Below are 19969 nucleotides of genomic sequence, written 5' to 3'. Positions count from 1 at the left end.
AGGTCCCTGATGGTGACTAGAGGCCCCGGATGGTGACTAGAGGCACCTGATGGTGAATAGAGGTTCCGGATGGTAAGTAGAGGCCCCGGATGGTGACTACAACCCCCGGATGGTGACTACAGCCCCGGATGGTGACTAGAGGCCCCGGATGGTGACTAGAGGCCCCGGATGGTGACTACAGCCTCGGATGGTAACCATCCAAAAAACGGTGGTTGATCAGTCTGCGGACAAATGATCACATGGGAAAAAACGCTTTACACAGAAATTACCTCCGAACACACTTTCATTATTCAAAATAAGTAAATATACTGTACATCTTTTGTAGGCATTGTAGTAACAATAAGATCCAGTGTTACAGCGGTCAGTGATAATATGCACAAACGTACACAACTGCTACACAACAGGAGACCATGGACATTGTGGGGCTGATCCTGAGACGCACACAAGCGACAATCGCGGATCTCGGCATACCGCTCATGTGCCAAAGGAAGATGTCGCCTTCCGTGCATGCACCAGATCAGGTACCTGCGTATGGACACAGATCGCTAGTGCATACGGATTGATCCATCTGTCAGCCGGCCACGCTATCCGCATAATGGGCGTTACCAGGCGGAGACTGGGCGGCGGCTCGGAATCAGCCCTGTGTGTCAGTTCTGTACGCGTCTCCCTATAGATAACAACCGGCGATCTGACTACAGATGTTCTACCAGGCGGCATTTTGGCATGAACCAATATTCAGCCCGTAAGTGGCAATTAGTGACGTCACAGAGATTATTCCTCTATGACATCACTTGTCCCCAGGGATGTGATTGGCTAAGACCACAAAATGGCCACCTGCGCTGGGTGCAGGCGATAGGTGCACTTAAAAGTCCCACCTGCGTACAAATCTGGCAACACAACAGTTTTCGGTATTTGGCAACTCAGTTTAAACCAACTTTAGTCTCCTTGTGAGAAGAGCTAAAATGACAGGTTAGTAAGTAGCTCAGGCACGTGGCACAGTATATAACGCAGGAAGCGGGAGTCAGACATCAACTGGGAAAACTAAACACACTGGGTGTCCGGAGAGGGTCTCCAGGGCTGTGTAGGTTCCAGGACTGATGATGCTTAAAACTGACGCCCAACCTGGCTCTTCTCAGATAATGCAACAGGAAGGAATAGCTGTCAGACTTACATTAACTTATTACACAGGTGAGTCCTCCCTAAACTTTATCATTATCAGTAACAGCAGAAGCCGCATGGGCTTGGGACATAGTGGCAAGTTCCTTTAGGGCAGGAGGCAGCCAAATGCACTGGCGGAGAGCAGCTCAATCCTCGGTGGCACCCTAAGTAACGTCTTCTATAGAAAACACTGTGACTCTCCTGTAGTTGCCGGACGTCATAGCAGGTCTCTAAGCCTAGGAGAATGTTCCACCACTGCACGGTTCATGTGTGGAGCATCATTTGAGGCGTGAAGAGATCTGCAGGGTAGACCATTCTCGCCGCTTAGACAACACAGCCCTGTGATGGATGGACCATGGTCCGTAGCACTGTCTGGTGTAACACACATCGCACTGCACACAGACTGCAAAATCACCTCCAGAATTTTAACACAATCGTCCGGTCCTTAGACCGGGGGTCAGCAATGTCCGCTGGTTGCGCCAGTGTTATTCAGCAGTCATGGAGCCGTTGAGCCCCTCTGTGTCCGCACAACCGTTCATCTTGTAGTCCTCATCCAAGCTCTCCTGTATGTCATACTCTTCGTCCAAGAAGTCCAGGGAGTTGTTACTGGGTAACCCCCTGATGGTGAATTTGTGAGAGACACGATTCCACTTCACCCGGTTAGATGCCACGATCTCGTACAGCTCCGCAGAGAGGGGGAAGAGCTCTTTCAACAATCTGGAGACAGAAGACAATAGTATAAATCACGGAGGCAAACATAGGTCAGGGCACTATTTTCCCTTATTTCCCCTTAATTAACGTGCAGTTCCGTCCTTGCAGCTATGGTGATGCAGCAGGAAGCATCACGCCACCTACATGCGTTACTTATCCGAGCTGCGTTGTACAACTCAGCATCGGATAATATGCGAGAACATCGGCCGGCTAAGTGACCCATGGGGTCACACATGCTGGCCGCCGCAGATGAGAGAAAGAGGCCAGAAAATCTCCGTCAGCGGACGGAGATCCTGGCCTCTTCCTACCCCTCCCCCCCAATGGCGGCGATAAGCCTCTGTTTCAGGAACCAGAGGCCGCCCCCTCCCCGCCCACAAATGGCAGCAGACTGTCAATCACTGACAGTCTGCGAGCAAACACGCAGGACCCATCCTGCACATGTGGAGTACAGATCTATCACCTGCACAGATTCCCGCCCTCCGTCTGCAGTCGAAGACTCATTTTGGTGGGAATCTGCCTGTTTGGATGAACCTTGGCCGCTGTCGTTGCTTATTTATGTTTTTCTTCTGAGGCGTCAAATAAAAATTTGACCAAAATGGGCAAAATTTTTTATTGTTTTTTTCCTTGAAAATGAAAGAAAGCGAACGAAGGGCCTGATTCAGCAGCGTACGCAAATGCGATTACGCACGCAGATCAAGCGATTGTTTACCACCGCGTATGCAAGTAAGCCGCACTCAGGGCTCAGCAGAGGCACAAGACTGGAGAGGCACAGGACTGGAGAGGCGCTCTCCTGGTCAGTTCTTGCTGCTGTCGGTATGTTCCCCGTGGCCGTGGTTAGAGTAGTGCAGGTCACAGGGAGTGTGGTCCGCACTACGCAGAAACAAACACATCGCAGCCACCGCCGGGTACCCGGCCCCAGTGTGTTTGTTTTAGCAGCCAATGAGAGTCAGACAGACTCTCATTGGCTGTTGCATTCACGGAGGGAGCCGGGCTGGAGATCACTCATGAGCTCCGCCTTCCGGCTCCCGCAGTGGGTGATGGGAGAGACGTCATGACGTCTCTCCCATAGGAGCGGAAGGCGGCGGGCGCAGGTGAGGGTATTCAGGTAAGTGTTTTTTTTATTTTTCGTGTCTTTGTCCTTATATATGTAAGGGGCACTACTGGGGGCACTGCATTGGGGGGACTACTACTGGGGGCACCATATTAGGGACACTACTCGGGGCACTGCATTGGGGGGACTACTACTGGGGGCACCATATTAGGGACACTACTCGGGAAACTGCATTGGGGGGACTACTACTGGGGGCACCATATTAGGGACACTACTCGGGGCACTGCATTGGGGGGACTACTACTGGGGGCACCATATTAGGGACACTACTCGGGAAACTGCATTGGGGGGACTACTACTGGGGGCACCATATTAGGGACACTACTCGGGGCACTGCATTGGGGGGACTACTACTGGGGGCACCATATTAGGGACACTACTCGGGGCACTGCATAGGGGGACTACTACTGGGGGCACTATATTAGGGGCACTACCGGGGGCAGTGCATTGGGGGGACTACTACTGAAGGCACTATATTAGGGGCACTACTGGGGGCACTGCATAGGGGGACTACTGGGGGCACCATATTAGGGGCACTGTATTGGGGGCACTACTACTGAAGGCACTATATAAGGGGCACTACTGGGGGCACTGCATAGGACAACTACTACTGGGGGCACCATATTAGGGGCACTACTGGGGGCACTGCATAGGACGACTACTACTGGGGGCACCATATTAGGGGCACTACTGGGGGCACTGCATAGGGGGAACTACTAAGTATAAGTGTTTTTTTTATTTTTCGTGTCTTTGTCCTTATATATGTAAGGGGCACTGCATTGGGGGGACTACTACTGAAGGCACTATATTATGGGCACTACTGGGGGCACTGCATAGGGGGACTACTACTGGGGGCACCATATTAGGGGCACTACTGGAGGCACTGCATAGGGGGAACTACTAAGTATAAGTGTTTTTTTTATTTTTCGTGTCTTTGTCCTTATATATGTAAGGGGCACTGCATTGGGGGGACTACTACTGAAGGCACTATATTATGGGCACTACTGGGGGCACTGCATAGGGGGACTACTACTTTGGGCACCATATTAGGGACACTACTGGGGGCACTGCATAGGGGGACTACTACTGGGGGCACTATATAGGGGCACTACTGGGGGCACCATATTAGGGACCACTACTGGGGGCACTATATAAGGGGCACTGCATAGGGGACTACTACTGGGGGCACCATATTAGGGACACTACTGGGGGCACTGCATAGGGGGACTACTACTGGAGGCACTATATAGGGGCACTACTGGGGGCACTGCATAGGAGGAACTACTACTGGGGGCACTATATAAAAGGCACGGCATAAGGGGACTACTACTGGGGGCACTATATAAGGGGCACTACTGGGGGCACTGCATAGGGGGGAATACTACTGGGGGCTGCTACTCGGGGCACTATATAAGTGGCACTAATACTGGGGGCACTGCATAGGTGGGACTACTACTGGAGGCACTATATAAGGGTCACAGTATAGAGAGTCTACTACTGGGGGCACTATATAAGGGGCACTGCATAGAAGGGGACTATTACTGGGGACACTATTCTTTATCTGGCGGTCACTGTTACGCTCTCTGCATTATCTGGCGGTCACTGTTATGCTTTCTGCATTATCTGGCGGTCACTGTTACGCTCTCTGCATTATCTGGCGGTCACTGTTACGCTCTCTGCATTATCTGGCGGTCACTGTTACGCTCTCTGCATTATCTGGCGGTCACTGTTACGCTCTCTGCATTATATGGCGGTCACTGTTACTCTCTATGCATTCTCTTGAGGTCACTGCTATGGTCTGTGCATTATCTGTCGGTCACTGCAATGTTCCCTGTATTATCTGGCGGTCACTGCAATGTTCCCTGCATTATATGGTGGTCACTGTGATGTTCCCTGCATTATATGGCGGTCACTGTGATGTTCCCTGCATTATCTGGCAGTCACTGCGATGTTCCCTGTATTATCTGGCGGTCACTGCAATGTTCCGCATTATATGGTGGTCACTGTGATGTTCCCTGCATTATCTGGCGGTCACTGCAATGTTCCCTGTATTATCTGGTGGTCACTGCAATGTTCCCTGCATTATATGGTGGTCACTGTGATGTTCCCTGCATTATCTGGCAGTCACTGCGATGTTCCCTGCATTATCTGGCGGTCACTGTGATGTTTCCTGCATTATCTGGCAGTCACTGCGATGTTCCCTGCATTATCTGGCGGTCACTGCAATGTTCAGCATTATATGGTGGTCACTGTGATGTTCCCTGCATTATCTGGCGGTCACTGTGATGTTCCCTGTATTATCTGGTGGTCACTGCAATGTTCCCTGCATTATATGGTGGTCACTGTGATGTTCCCTCCATTATAAGGTGGTCACTGCGATGTTCCCTGCATTATCTGGCAGTCACTGCGATGTCCCCTGCATTATCTGGCGGTCACCGCAATATTCCCTGCATTATCTGCCAGTCAGTTCGATGTTCCCTGCATTATATGGTGGTCACTGCGATCTTCCCTGCATTATCTGGCGGTCACCGCAATGTTCCCTGTATTATCTGGCAGTCAGTTCGATGTTCCCTGCATTATATGGTGGTCACTGCGATGTTCCCTGCATTATCTGGCGGTCACCGCAATGTTCCCTGTATTATCTGGCAGTCAGTTCGATGTTCCCTGCATTATATGGGCGTCACTGCGATGTTCCCTGCATTATCTGGCGGTCACTGCGATGTTCCCTGCATTATCTGTCAGTCACTGCGATGTTCCCTGCATTATCTGGTGGTCACTGCAATGTTCCCTGCATTATATGGTGGTCACTGCGATGTTCCCTGCATTATCTGGTGGTCACTGCAATGTTCCCTGCATTATCTGGTGGTCACTGCAATGTTCCCTGCATTATATGGTGGTCACTGCGATGTTCCCTGCATTATCTGGCAGTCACTTCGATGTTCCCTGCATTATATGGGGGTCACTGCGATGTTCCCTGCATTATATGGGGGTCACTGCGATGTTCCCTGCATTATCTGGCAGTCAGTTCGATGTTCCCTGCATTATATGGCGGTCACTGCGATGTTCCCTGCATTATATAGTGGTCACTGCGATGTTCCCTGCATTATCTGGCAGTCACTTCGATAGATGGACGTGAGAAGGACGCAGTGGGCGTCTTTATGTCGCCTGAGCTTTGGCAGGCATTAGCATATTTTCATAACTGCGATCCGTAGACGATTGCATTATCGTGCGCTGCTGAATCAGGCCCTATACACAATTGTGACTTATTTATTAGTGAACCCCACAAAGAAGCTTCCTGCGTCGCCATTAATCCACTTTTCAAAATTATAACCAGGTTTCTCGCAGAGTTCTACATGTTACAGCAATTTATTTTTTTGTAATTTTTGTAATTCTCCACCGAGACGGTCGATTGGAACGATCACAACAAGGCGCAGCATTTTTAAAGTAGATAACCTGCCGCATTAAAAGAGGGGAACAATTTTTTTTTTTTATACTTTTCCCAAGATGGGGGAGATCTTGGCTTTAGATCCTAAAACTCTCTCCAACTACCGTCCCATCTCTCTCCTCCCTTTTGCCTCCAAGCTCCTTGAGCGTACAGTCTGGCTTCCGTTCTCTCCACTCCACTGAAACTGCCCTCACGAAAGTCAGCAGTGACCTCCCTGCTGCCAAATCCAAGGCCCACTCTCTACTCATTCTCCTTGACCTCTCTGCTGCTTTCAACACTGTGGACCACCCTCTCCTCATGCAGATCCTTCACTCCCTTGGTCTACACGACACTGCTCTCTCCTGGCTATCCTCTTACCTCTCTGACCGATCCTTCTCTGTCTCCTATCATTACTCCTCCCCCCCACAGCCTCTTACAGTAGGTGTCCCCCAAGGTTCTGTTCATGGACCTCTCCTATTCTCACTCTGGGCCTGATTCAGACCCGGTCGCAAGCGCTGAACGCTCGCAACCGGGTCGATGGTGGCCCACCGGGCATGTGGCACGACAGAGCCGGCTCCGTCGTGCGCATGCGCGAGACCCGGATAGCGACGGGCGCTCCGTCGCTACGGGTCTCGCACCAAAGGGGGCGAGCTGTCCATGGTGAGTGACAGCTCGCCCCATTTGGTAGGCTGGCCGGGGGCGTGGCCGGCCAAACGGAGGCGCTCCCAAAGGAACGCCTTCCATTTGGGGACGGCCCCACTGACATCACCAGTGATGTCAGTGGGAGAGCTTCCTGCTCTATTAGAGCTGGAAGCTCTCTGGGGCTTGCGGCCACGAGACCCTACCACAAGGGTCTCGTCGCAAGCCCGATGGCCATCGCGACCATCATCCTGGCCGCTCGCAATAGCTGTGGGTGGTCACCCACAGCTATGCGAGCGGCCAGGAGGCCGCACCATTAAAAAAAAAAAAACGCCCTGATTCAGAGCAAGCGCTCTGTCAGAGCGATCGTCTCTGAATCAGATACTCTATACGTCCTCACTAGGTGAACTCATCAGCTCTTTTGACCTCCAATATAATCTCTATGCTGATGATACTCAGATCTACCTTTCCTCACCTGACCTCTCCCCCTCTCCACTGACTCGTATCTCTAACTGTCTCTCTGCTATATCTTCCTGGATGTCCCAGCGATTTCTAAAGGTACGTACACACTGGGCAATCTGGCTGGTTGGTATGAAAACCTGGTAATGTCTGGGAGCACATGACAGTCGTCCATTTGCTCACAAACACTGGAAAATAGCCAAAAATGGTTGTTCAGACAAATTGGTTAAAACACACAAATTTAACCAATTTGAACAATTGTTTTTGTCCTTTTTTCAGTGTTTAAAACCATGTGATCGACTGTCATTTGGTCCCATACATTACCAGGTTTTCATTCCAACCAGCCAGCTTAGACAGATATCTGACAGATAATTGTATAGTGGATGCCCAGGCTAAGACTGAGCTGGTCATTTTCCACCCTCCAACATAACCTCACTTCCCACCATTTCTTTATCAATTGATGGCACAACTATGTCCTCTAGCCCCAAAGTGCGCTGTCTTGGAGTTATCCTGGACCTCCCTCTCGTTAAAACCACATATCCAGAATCTCTTGCGATCCTGTCGTTTATATCTTAAAAATATTTCCAAGATCAGACCCTCTCTCACCCAGGATGCCACCAAAACCCTCATACACTCACTGGTCATCTCCAGATTGGACTATTGTAACCTCCTCCTATCTGGCCTCCCCAAATCCCTTCTCTCCCCTCTCCAGTCTGTCCTCAATGCTGCTGCTAGGCTTCTCCAAACGCTCTGCATCTGCCTCCCCTCTCCTACAGTCCCTCCACTGGCTCCCCTTCCCTTTCAGAACCCAATTCAAGGTTCTCACACTCACTTACAAAGCCCTCACCCATTCCTCTCCCATTTACATCTGTGATCTCATCTCCCTTCACTCTCCTGTCTGCCCTCTTTGCTCAACAAATGCCACCTCTCCTGCCAACTGATTACTTCCTCCCACTCCCGCCTCTAAGACTTTGCCCGCGCTGCTCCCCACCTCTGGAACTCTCTCCCTCAGACTTTCCACCTCTCAGGGCTCTCAAGACCCACTACTTCATCATAGCCTTCCAGCTCTCATCCTAACTTGCTGCTACATGCTCCTTCCTCCCTGTCTACCCCATATGTGTCACGCCTGTTTGTCTGCCCCTCCCCTTTAGAATGTAAGCTCCTATGAGCAGGGCCCTCTACCCTCTTGTGCTTCTACTTAATTAACTTTCATCTACTTCTTACCCCCCACTAGGGCACATAACACTTGGTGCTTATGCTCTGCTGCTTATCTGGGTGTTATGGTCGCTAATGTAGCAATATATATTATCCATGTCCTGGTCCTGTAGTGTATTGTACTGTAAGTTACTGGTCACCTATTTGTTTAAGTACTATGTAAGGCGCTGCGGAACTCTTGTAGTGCCATATAAATAAATTATGATAATAATAAATTACCCCCGCATCGAGAAAAATTAGATTTTTTTTGTGTATTGTTTTAGTCATTGTCTGGGGATAACACACCAGTTACAATTATTTTGGAGATATACAGTAGGGGCTTAAAGTCACCCATCTTCCAGATTTTTTTTTTTTAGTCGTAATTTTTTTTAAATAAAAACCCGTAACTAAGGTAAATTCTTTTCAGTTTTTTGAGTGGGACTCATCATCCGCGGTCTTGATGGATATAAGGAGAACGAGTCCCCTTTGTCATCCATAGTGAAGAAGTTAATGTGGCTTATTTTACATTAATAAACATCATAAATTGTACTCTTCTAATTGTATTATTGCAGCAACTTTTTTCGTCTACACTTTGTTTCAAAATCAAGCATTACGGAACCCCCACCCCTTAGAAATCCTGCATCTGCCCTTGTCCTCCACCTATGTACAGAATGTGGCCCCAGGCTGCGTGGCCCTGAGATTCTGGCCTGTCTGTAAATGCCCCGGGAATTCTCTAACTATCAATACAGACGGATGGAAGAGAGAAGAACAATAAGTGCACTGTCTATTGGAATCTTATTACATGGCGCTGAGTGACAACTGCAGCGGCCACTGGTGGAAATAACTGACAGTGGTGATGTCGCTGTGATGTCATTATGATGCAGGGGGACTCACTTGTAGATGGGCATGGCGATGTGCTCCATGAAGCTGATCTGTAGCTCGGGGATATATGCCTTCTCACGGTCCATCATCTCACTTGGTCGGTTCCCCATGGCTTTCTCCTGCAATAGACAACAGGTTCAATGTCTCACTCCATCTACAGTATGTACAGCCCAAGGATCACACTCACAAGAAGCACAGGCTGTTCCTACACTGGGAGGAGGCAGTGCCCCTTCCCATGCTGGCTGGAGGCAGTGCCCCTTCCTATGCTGGCTGGAGGCAATGCCCCTTTCCCATGCTGGCTGGAGGCAGTGCCCCTTCTCCATGCTGGCTGGAGGCAGTGCCCCTTCCCATGCTGGCTGGAGCCAGTGCCCCTTCCTATGCTGGCTGGAGGCAGTGCCCCTTCCCATGCTGGCTGGAGGCAGTGCCCCTTCTCCATGCTGGCTGGAGGCAGTGCCCCTTCCCATGCTGGCTGGAGCCAGTGCCCCTTCCCATGCTGGCTGGAGGCAGTGCCCCTTCCCATGCTGGCTGGAGCCAGTGCCCCTTGCCATGCTGGTTGGAGGCAGTGCCCCTTCCCATGCTGGCTGGAGGCAGTGCCGCTTCCCATGCTGGCTGGAGGCAGTGCCACATCCCATGCTGGCTGGAGGCAGTGCCGCTTCCAATGCTGGCTGGAGGCAGTGCCGCTTCCAATGCTGGCTGGAGGCAGTGCCCCTTCCTATGCTGGCTGGAGGCAGTGCCCCTTCCCATGCTGGCTGGAGCCAGTGCCCCTTGCCATGCTGGTTGGAGGCAGTGCCCCTTCCCATGCTGGCTGGAGGCAGTGCCGCTTCCCATGCTGGCTGGAGGCAGTGTCACATCCCATGCTGGCTGGAGGCAGTGCCGCTTCCAATGCTGGCTGGAGGCAGTGCCGCTTCCAATGCTGGCTGGAGGCAGTGCCGCTTCCAATGCTGGCTGGAGGCAGTGCCCCTTCCCATGCTGGTTGGAGGCAGTGCCCCTTCCCATGCTGGCTGGAGGCAGTGCCCCTTCCCATGCTGGTTGGAGGCAGTGCCCCTTCCCATGCTGGCTGGAGCCAGTGCCCCTTCCCATGCTGGCTGGAGGCAGTGCCCCTTCCCATGCTGGCTGGAAGCAGTGCCCCTTCCCATGCTGGCTGGAGGCAGTGCCCCTTCCCATGCTGGTTGGAGGCAGTGCCCCTTCCCATGCTGGCTGGAGGCAGTGCCCCTTCCCATGCTGGTTGGAGGCAGTGCCCCTTCCCATGCTGGCTGGAGGCAGTGCCCCTTCCTATGCTGGCTGGAGGCAGTGCCCCTTCCCATGCTGGCTGGAGCCAGTGCCCCTTGCCATGCTGGTTGGAGGCAGTGCCCCTTCCCATGCTGGCTGGAGGCAGTGCCGCTTCCCATGCTGGCTGGAGGTAGTGCCACATCGCATGCTGGCTGGAGGCAGTGCCGCTTCCAATGCTGGCTGGAGGCAGTGCCGCTTCCAATGCTGGCTGGAGGCAGTGCCGCTTCCAATGCTGGCTGCAGGCAGTGCCCCTTCCTATGCTGGCTGGAGGCAGTGCCGCTTCCAATGCTGGCTGGAGGCAGTGCCGCTTGCCATGCTGGCTGGAGGCAATGCCGCTTCCTATGCTGGCTGGAGGCAGTGCCGCTTCCCATGCTGGCTGGAGCCAGTGCCCCTTCCCACGCTGGCTGGGTGGAGGCACAATCTAGTCATACGCTGGGTGGAGGTATAATATGTTCATGCAGGACGTAGTTATAATCATGACAGTCACCCATCTTCCATCTTTTTTTTTTAGTCGTCATTTTATTCATATAGAAAGCCGTGACTGAAGGTCATACACAGGGTGGAGGTATAATCTGGTCATACACAGGGTGAAGGTATAATCTGGTCATACACAGTAAGGAGGTATAATCCGGTCATACACAGGGTGAAGGTGTAATCTGGTTATACACAGGAAGGAGGTATAATCTAGTCATACACAGGAAGGAGGTATAATCTGGTCATACACAGGGTGGAGGTATAGTCTGGTCATACACAGGAAGGAGGTATAGTCTGGTCATACACAAGAAGGAGGAAGGAGGTATAATCTGGTCATACACAGGAAGGAGGTATAACCTGGTCATACACAGGAAGGAGGTATAATCTGGTCATACACAGGGTGGAGGTATAATCTAGTCATACACAGGAAGGAGGTATAATCTGGTCATACAGAGGAAGGAGGTATAATCTGGTCATACACTGGAAGGAGGTATAATGTGGTCATACACAGGAAGGAGGTATAATCTGGTCATACACAGGGTAGCGGTATAATCTGGTCATACACAGGAAGGAGGTATAATCTGGTCATACTCAGGAAGGAGGTATAATCTGGTCATACACAGGAAGGAGGTATAATCTGGCCATACTCAGGAAAGAGGTATAATCTGGTTATACACAGGAAGGAGGTATAATCTGGTCATACACAGGAATGAGGTATAATCTGGTCATACACAGGAAGGAGGTATAATCTGGTCATACACAGGAAGGAGGTATAATCTGGTCATACACAGGAAGGAGGTATAATCTGGTCATACACAGGAAGGAGGTATAATCTGGTCATACACAGGAAGGAGGTATAATCTGGTCATACACAGGAAGGAGGTATAATCTATTTACCAGGTCTCCCTGAGAGAAGAATTCTTTGTAAATCAGCTCCTATAAAGGGAAAAAAACACAATAAATCTGTTTATTTCCAATCAAATAATTTTCAATTACATTTAAAAACCCAAGAATTTATTATGGGCATACTTTGCTGGTTTTTCACACTGTTTCCAATAACATAAAAAGTACCCTAAAATGATACAGTAGTTACTGTTGACTAGAACGGCAAAAACAGACTTTTCTCATGGGTGCAGATTAACCGGAGGATGCTATATCCTTATTAGGACAGAAGATGCCCCTCTACAATGTAGGTTTTGATACCAGTGAAATACGCTCCAACAATGTGATAAATGATTCAATATTCCTGTATTTCTCCAATAACGAAGCAGGTGAGAGATCATTAAAAAATGTACAGTGGTTTCGATCATTTTTAGGTCCGACGCGTTTCGCAGATCACAGTTTGCTTCAACAGATCGGAAACGTACTTAGAAAGGCGAGTTCAGGCATGAAATGACCCACTATGCATTGCTGATTAAACTCCCCCGGGCTCAGCTTTCCCTGGTGGAAACTACTGTAAATGAAGAAGCAAAAAAAGTGACATAAATGATAAAAACACCGGTTGCAACCAGCCATACGGCATTTCTCCCGGTGATAATTCTACACATTTTTATTTCAAGATAAATCACCATCGCTTCCAGCTCAAGGCAGGAACTTTTTGGTAACGAGGATTTAGATCTGACATTTACAAAATAAGTATCTCGCCGCCCGATGTATGATACACTCATAGATACGAAGTAACGCTGAAAATTATTACTATTCAAACAGGATCACAGGCTGGACCAGAAGACAGATGAAGCGAAGTTATGTTACGTGTAACAGGAATGGTCCGTGACGCGGCTGTCTCTGTGACCTGCCAGGCCGCACCTCTCTATACTTAGTGGTTGACCTACATTAATTCACTCAGCCATATGTATAACCACAAGTCACTGTTTCTGGGAAAGCGGCTCCTCTAATTGTATCAGCAGATAACGGAACAGCTTCCACCTCAGCTGGGCACAGAATTCTGACCATCAGGAGACAGGTGGCTGCTGGGCTTTGTACATAGCTGATCATAGTAATGGGGAGAGGCCAGGATCAGCTAGCGGTGCTGGATGTGCCCCATGTGAGGCTGGCAGGGAGAGTGGGGACTGGTTTCCTTATACGCCCTGCTATTGGCACATTAAGGTACAGTGTGTTACCTTATTGTTTATTTGGCATCACTGACTGCAGGACTACTCAGTGACCATTTATAAACCAAGGGCGCAGTGCGAATGTCCCCACAGTGCTGCTGTACTGACCACGTGTCCTCTTATTATGACAGGATGTGCAGTAGTGCTCCTAGGGCTTTTGTTCTATTAAATCTTCATCTAACTCTTCACAACCACAGCAGCAGCCAATCAGATCGTCAGGATATTATCAGCAGCTGATATTATTAAACGCACACGTGAGTGTGAGGGGCAGTGACATGATGTGAGGAGGGGAATGGAGGCAGCAGGAGCCACAGGCTGAGAGTTATATAGTGGGAGGAGCAGGGTCCCCAGCAGCACAGAGTATATCAGGAGATGAGTGATGTGTCAGTGAGGACAGGCTGCATGTGACAGGGGCAGTGACATGATGTGAGGAGGGGAATGGAGGCAGCAGGAAGCCACAGACAGTGTTATACAGTGGGAGGAGCAGGGTCCCCAGCAGCACAGAGTATATCAGGAGATGAGTGATGTGTCAGGTAGGACAGGGCTGCATGTGACAGGGGCAGTGACATGATGTGAGGAGGGGAATGGAGGCAGCAGGAGCCACAGGCTGAGAGTTATATAGTGGGAGGAGCAGGGTCCCCAGCAGCACAGAGTATATCAGGAGATGAGTGATGTGTCAGTGAGGACAGGCTGCATGTGACAGGGGCAGTGACATGATGTGAGGAGGGGAATGGAGGCAGCAGGAAGCCACAGACAGTGTTATACAGTGGGAGGAGCAGGGTCCCCAGCAGCACAGAGTATATCAGGAGATGAGTGATGTGTCAGGTAGGACAGGGCTGCATGTGACAGGGGCAGTGACATGATGTAAGGAGGGGAATGGAGGCAGCAGGAAGCCACATACTGAGAGTTATATAGTGTGAGGAGCAGGGTCCATAGCAGCACAGAGTATATCAGGAGATGAGTAATGTGTTAGTGAGACCAAGGCTGCATGTGACAGGGGCAGTGACAGGATGTGAGGAGGGGAACGGAGGCAGCAGGAAGCAACATACTGAGAGTTATATAGTGTGAGGAGCAGGGTCCATAGCAGCACAGAGTATATCAGGAGATGAGTAATGTGTTAGTGAGACCAAGGCTGCATGTGACAGGGGCAGTGATATGATGTAAGGAGGGGAATGGAGGCAGCAGGAAGTCACAGACATATAGTTATATAGTGGGAGGAGCAGGGTCCCCAGCAGCACAGAGTATATCAGGAGATGAGTGATGTGTCAGTGAGGACAGGGCTGCATGTGACAGGGGCAGTGACAGGATGTGAGGAGGGGAACGGAGGCAGCAGGAATCCCTGAGACTGAGGGTTACATATTGGGAGGAGCAGGGTTCCCAACAGTAGTGATATGAGACTCCTGCCATACTGATATGGAAATTTGTTAGTGTTAATTGTAACAAAATGAATATATGCAGTTTTTCAGCCCACTTTTTATCTTGCAAGTACTGGTGTTTTTAGATTACTGTAAACTTGGGAATAACCTTCTTTAGTCCCGTGGAGGTGGAGGATATTGAGAATTAAAAATGTGTTTTTTAAAACCAAGCTGTCTGCTTTAAAACTCACTGCAAAATTGCTGAAAATTCAGCTCTATTCCAAACTTGTACCCGGTTATATTCCCCCGGCGTACAGCTCGGAGACGTTTCCCCCAGGACTCACCGCGATCTTTCTGGTGGTTTTCCAGCCTTTGGTTTGGTCAGAGAGGTCACACGAGGTCATGAGGAGACATAGCAGCAGATTATGGTGATGTTTGTTTTTGGGATCGTAACCGTCTGTAATAAGACAGATAGTGAATAAACCGGCAGCTGAATCCCTAACTCATTCATTGGATACAATACTTCACCATTAGAGCCAGAAAGACCAATCTATAAAGGGGCAAATAACCCTTCCCCAGACCCAACAGGTGCAGTTACATCACTCTATATATTAATGGGACTATCCATCGCTTGGAACGGGGGAACGTGCAGCTCCTAGACATCTTTTCTGTGATTGCCAGGATAATAAATAAATATTTATTTTGTGGGGAAAGGATTAATTATAGTATAATATATCATATATACGTTATATCTGCTGTTATATTCTTATGCACAAAAGGCTTCAAAAAATCATAATATAAATCTTTTATCTAGTTTAGTTTTGTACCATGCAGACAACGATGGTGAACGATGGCGCTTGGCCTGGGAACATCTTACTGTAACTCTTGGGGACATTATGTATGTAATAAAAGGAATTCAAACTCACAGAGTGACATGTTACAATGACAATACCAATGACCCGTCCTGCAGGCTTAATTTCACAAATAAATAAACCAATTGTACTTCACACCCAGCACCCATTCTAGATCTGCCACAAACTCACAGAGGGAGGTGGTAGAATTCTATATGTAGACGCATTTGCAGAAATAGAAAAGCTCTGTGCCTTTGTACTTTCAAAAAGAAATGTTTTTCTTTTCCTGCTGTTCTCATAATGACCACTAGGGAGCGATGTTTAACAACAAATGAAATGTACATTCCGATTGTGATAATAGTGTTACAGCCAGTAGTGCTCCCATAATGTGATCTAGGATCACCCATCATTTGTTAGTGCATTATGTGATTTGTGGATTTATGAGGACAAAAGACACAGAATGGGGAACTAATTATTCATGGAGGTACAGGATTTATACAAGTGTAATGCCCCATAATTACTCCGTTAGCTCCCTCTTGTGGACAGCAGGCAGTGTAAGGACAGAAAAGGACGACTTTTAGAGGTAAATTTACTAAGATTTGTTTTTGGCTGATCTGGTGTTTTTCTGAGATTTGGGTGTAATTTTGCAAATCAGAGATTTACTCTAGACCAATTCGACTGCAACTTGCAGGTGAAACATGACTTAACACAGCAATTCAGCACAACAAACCATTGTAGCAAACATTGTATTATTTACATGGATTCAAATACACAAATTTACTAAGAATCGTGTTTGTTAAGTCAATCAAAATCACACCAGAATCGCAGCACAATGCAGAAAATAAACACACTTGTCTGGGAGAAGCATGTTTGCCTGGAGCTGCACAGATCAGTATGACCTATGCATGCTTGGATGTTTAAATTATTAAATACTGTAAATGGATAATTTAAAAAAAAATGGCATGGGGTTCTCTCCCCAAAAGCATAACCAGCCCATGTCAGGTACTGGAAAATCAGGGGAAAAACCAGCGTGGGGTCCCGCCGTTTTTCCAGAAACCAGCGTCGGCTGAACCAGCCAGGGGGCTTACACTATAGCAGGGAGATACAGCGTGGGGTCCCTCAGCCATAATGTAAAACCAGCACAAAACTGGTCAGCTTAGGGCTGGAAAAGTGGGGATCCCAGAAATCTTCAGGTGGTGGGTGCAGGGAGTATGGTGCAAAATATAGAATTCATATTGTTGTTTCCAGTAAAACGACAGGTCCCAGCAGGCCTGCACGGCACTTGGAGGACCGCAAAGGGCCAAAATGCCCGGACATTAGAGGCCTGCAGGCACCTATAGTTACACTGTAAAGAAAACATAAAAAATAAATACTGGACTCACACACCAACTGAATTAATCTTAACACACCCGCACTCACTCACGTCATACTCGCCTAGTCCTTGGCGGTGATCGGCCCCCTTGTCCAGAACCCAAGGACACGCTGCACTGTATATACACAGCACAGCGACCCGAATGACAGTTCCCATGTGCTTCTGATTGGCTAAGAGTCAGACCGTTATTAGCCAATCAGCGGGTGGTTTCTATGGCAGTGCCTGCTGATTGGCTAATAATGGTCTGATGCTTAGCCCTGGGCTCGGGAGTGGAGACCCCATTTTATTTTTGGGATCCCCACTTTCCAAGGATTAGCAGACCTGGGCTAACCAGCCCAGTGCTAGTTACCAGAACATAGGGGTGACCCCATGCTGGTCCCCCTGCCCGAGTTTCCAGTACCAGACTTGGTTTAGAGGTCCAGGGCTGGTTATGCTTTTGGGGATGACCACACACCAATTCTTTTTTTAGCCCTTTCTTTAGACTTTTTAACAGCAAAGCCTGCACAGATCATACTGATCATACTGATGTGTGCAGTGCTTTGATTCGGTTGCTGACTGGCAGCGGATCCATGCTTTGAGTTGTCAGCAGAGTCTATTGTAAACGGGGCAAATCCATTTTGTTTAGCTGATGGAAAGTGATACACTAGACTCAGAGATATGTTAGAATGTACTAACGGTCTGTAGTAGTGATTTTCCTTTGTGTTATGCTATTGTATGATTATTGTGTGATGTAGGTGTATGTTTATATGTTTATTTCTTTATGTAATGTTACGGTGTATGTTTAAACTGAGAAACATTTTCTAAAAAAATACTTTATTCAAAATAACGGGGCGAATCCACTGATCTCGCACACGTCAGAAATCCCCGAGTATCACCATCGTTCCGGTGATGCCCAGATGTATGGGTTTGACTTCACTAACTGTTATAATTATATTTTATTACTCGAGTAGTGTACACTGTACAAGGGGAATATAAACTTCTGGTTGGGATAGATGGGCCAGTAGCGGAACTATTTCCTTTGTAGGGGTCGCACCCGCAATTGGGCCTGTCAGTGAGAGGGGTCCCTTCTAAAATCCCCCAGGGCCCCACTTTGCTATAGCAGTGCACTGTACCACTCCTGTACGGGTGTGTCATTATAATAAACGGTAATAAATCAGACTACATACCAAACCCCTGGGTGGTGTGTGCTATGTGTAGCTTAGCCCTGTCATTAGGATATCTTACATTTACTGATCACTTTTTTTACAGATAGAAAGATATCTGACAGTCAGTAAATTTACTGATGGACACAACTAGGGGGAACCAGCTATGTGTACTTAATCCTATATACCTGACACAGTTATAGAATTGAGAACTAAAATATAAGATGTATTTTTCACATTTTGTCCTTATTAGTACACAGGGTAGACGCTGATCAGTCTCTGTAAAGTCTGTACCCAGCAGTGCCAGAGTCCGTGTAATCTGCCGACACGACAGCAGGGGGAGCTCTCCTTACCATTTGCCATTTTTTGAAGCTCTTTAAAGATGCGTAAGTGATGTGCCAGGTCCGTGGCCAGGATAATGTCTCGCATGAGATCCAGCATCCTCTGGTAATCCTGCAGGATCCAGCACAAGAAGGTGACATTTATTAGTATGCTCTCCTCAGGTCATGGAGGGTACAACCTGTCCACATACACAGGCGCCATCATGAACGCTGTATTTGGACTGAGGAGCTTATTCAGACCCGGACGTAAAGCAGCGCACTTTCGTAGCTGTCAGGAGGTGGGTTTGCAAATCCCGCGATCGCACGGCCAGGCTTAAGGACGCCCTCAATGTCTTAGAGAGTGACGGCAGAGTGATCGCACGCCGGTGTAATGACGCCCACTTTTCTCTCTCAGCACAGGAAGTGTGTGATTAATCAGTAACGCCGAGAGCCATCGGAGCTGCTCGCAGCCCTTGAGGTAGACCCTACCCCGCCGCAAGCACTGCGATCACTGCAGGCTGAAATACAACCAGGTGACGTGTACAATGACGCTTCCATGCTAATTATGCACGCCCAAAAAACGCCATTTTGACGATCAAACACGCCTGCGTTTGCACATCCACTCCCCCGTTCACAAGCACCTTCCCCTGATACCCACAAACAGCGCTGTCACTCAAAGTAGCGCTCAGTCTGTCTACTACGAGCGCACGATTCCCGATCGCAGTGACTCGCTCGCGCACGTGCACTGCAACGCAGAATGCGAAAATCGGCCTGCTACAAACAAACGCAGCATAGCGACTGGGTCTGAATCGGTCCCTGAGTCCACATGAGCGTTGCACCATGACGGCAGCTATGTGGGTTAGGACCCTCTGTAGCCATGATCATTACGCCGCGGTGTCAGTCTCACACAGGGCACCTGAGCTACGCACAACCTAACGCACTATGGCGTGTCCATGTACATTTATGTATAGCAGTGCACAGCGCAATAGGAATCCCACCTCCGCTGTTCTCATGTCAATACATCTGTGCACATAGAATAATACAATAATCACACCCCATGTGTGTCCAGTCGACTGGTGCTTCTCTGTGTGCAAGCTTAGCAAAGACATTAAGGGGCAGATGTACTAAGCCATGGGGGAAATGTAATGGGGTGAGAGCGTAGAACATGTGAGAGATTAGCAGTAACACTATCACACTGTTACATTGGGCGAGTTGTCATTTCATAATAGGAAACTTCTGGATGAGAGTTTATATCCTGAGAGTTTTTTTAAGTCTGAAAAACAAGAGTTTCCATGTTCTCGGACTCTGTTACATTTAAAGCCGTATTCAATCAGAGCGGATAAGCGATACTTTTTCGTCTCCCAGACTTTTTCGCCTACATCGCGTCTTTTGTAGGCGGAAAAGTATCGCGGCCGTGCCTGCTTTACCCCGTATTCAATATGGAAGCAGACAAAAACGGGACCCGTCGAAACTTGAACAGGCAGAAAGTACTGTCAG

At 48.9% G+C, this 19969-nt stretch overlaps 1 protein-coding gene across 4 annotated transcripts in view; it reads right to left on the bottom strand.

Annotated features, from left to right (window-relative positions):
* Positions 1-275: 275 nt before the first annotated feature.
* Positions 276-19969, bottom strand: part of PDE2A (phosphodiesterase 2A) — a 794043-nt gene continuing 774349 nt past the window's right edge. For all 4 annotated transcript variants that reach the window (XM_088461174.1, XM_088461173.1, XM_088461172.1 and 1 more), the window contains 5 exons: positions 18506-18605; positions 15132-15244; positions 12219-12257; positions 9591-9697; positions 276-1875 (listed from right to left, as the gene is read on the bottom strand). In XM_088461174.1, coding sequence (XP_088317300.1) covers positions 1644-1875; positions 9591-9697; positions 12219-12257; positions 15132-15244; positions 18506-18605 — 591 coding nt within the window. In that variant the 3' untranslated portion in view covers positions 276-1643. The remainder of the gene's footprint in view (positions 1876-9590; positions 9698-12218; positions 12258-15131; positions 15245-18505; positions 18606-19969) is intronic.

The sequence above is a fragment of the Taudactylus pleione genome, unplaced genomic scaffold, assembly GCF_031769625.1.
Source record: "Taudactylus pleione unplaced genomic scaffold, aTauple2 ptg001023l, whole genome shotgun sequence".
NCBI lineage: Eukaryota > Metazoa > Chordata > Amphibia > Anura > Myobatrachidae > Taudactylus > Taudactylus pleione.
The sequence above is the reverse complement of the archived record's forward strand: the minus strand, read 5'-3'. Positions and strand labels throughout refer to the sequence as shown.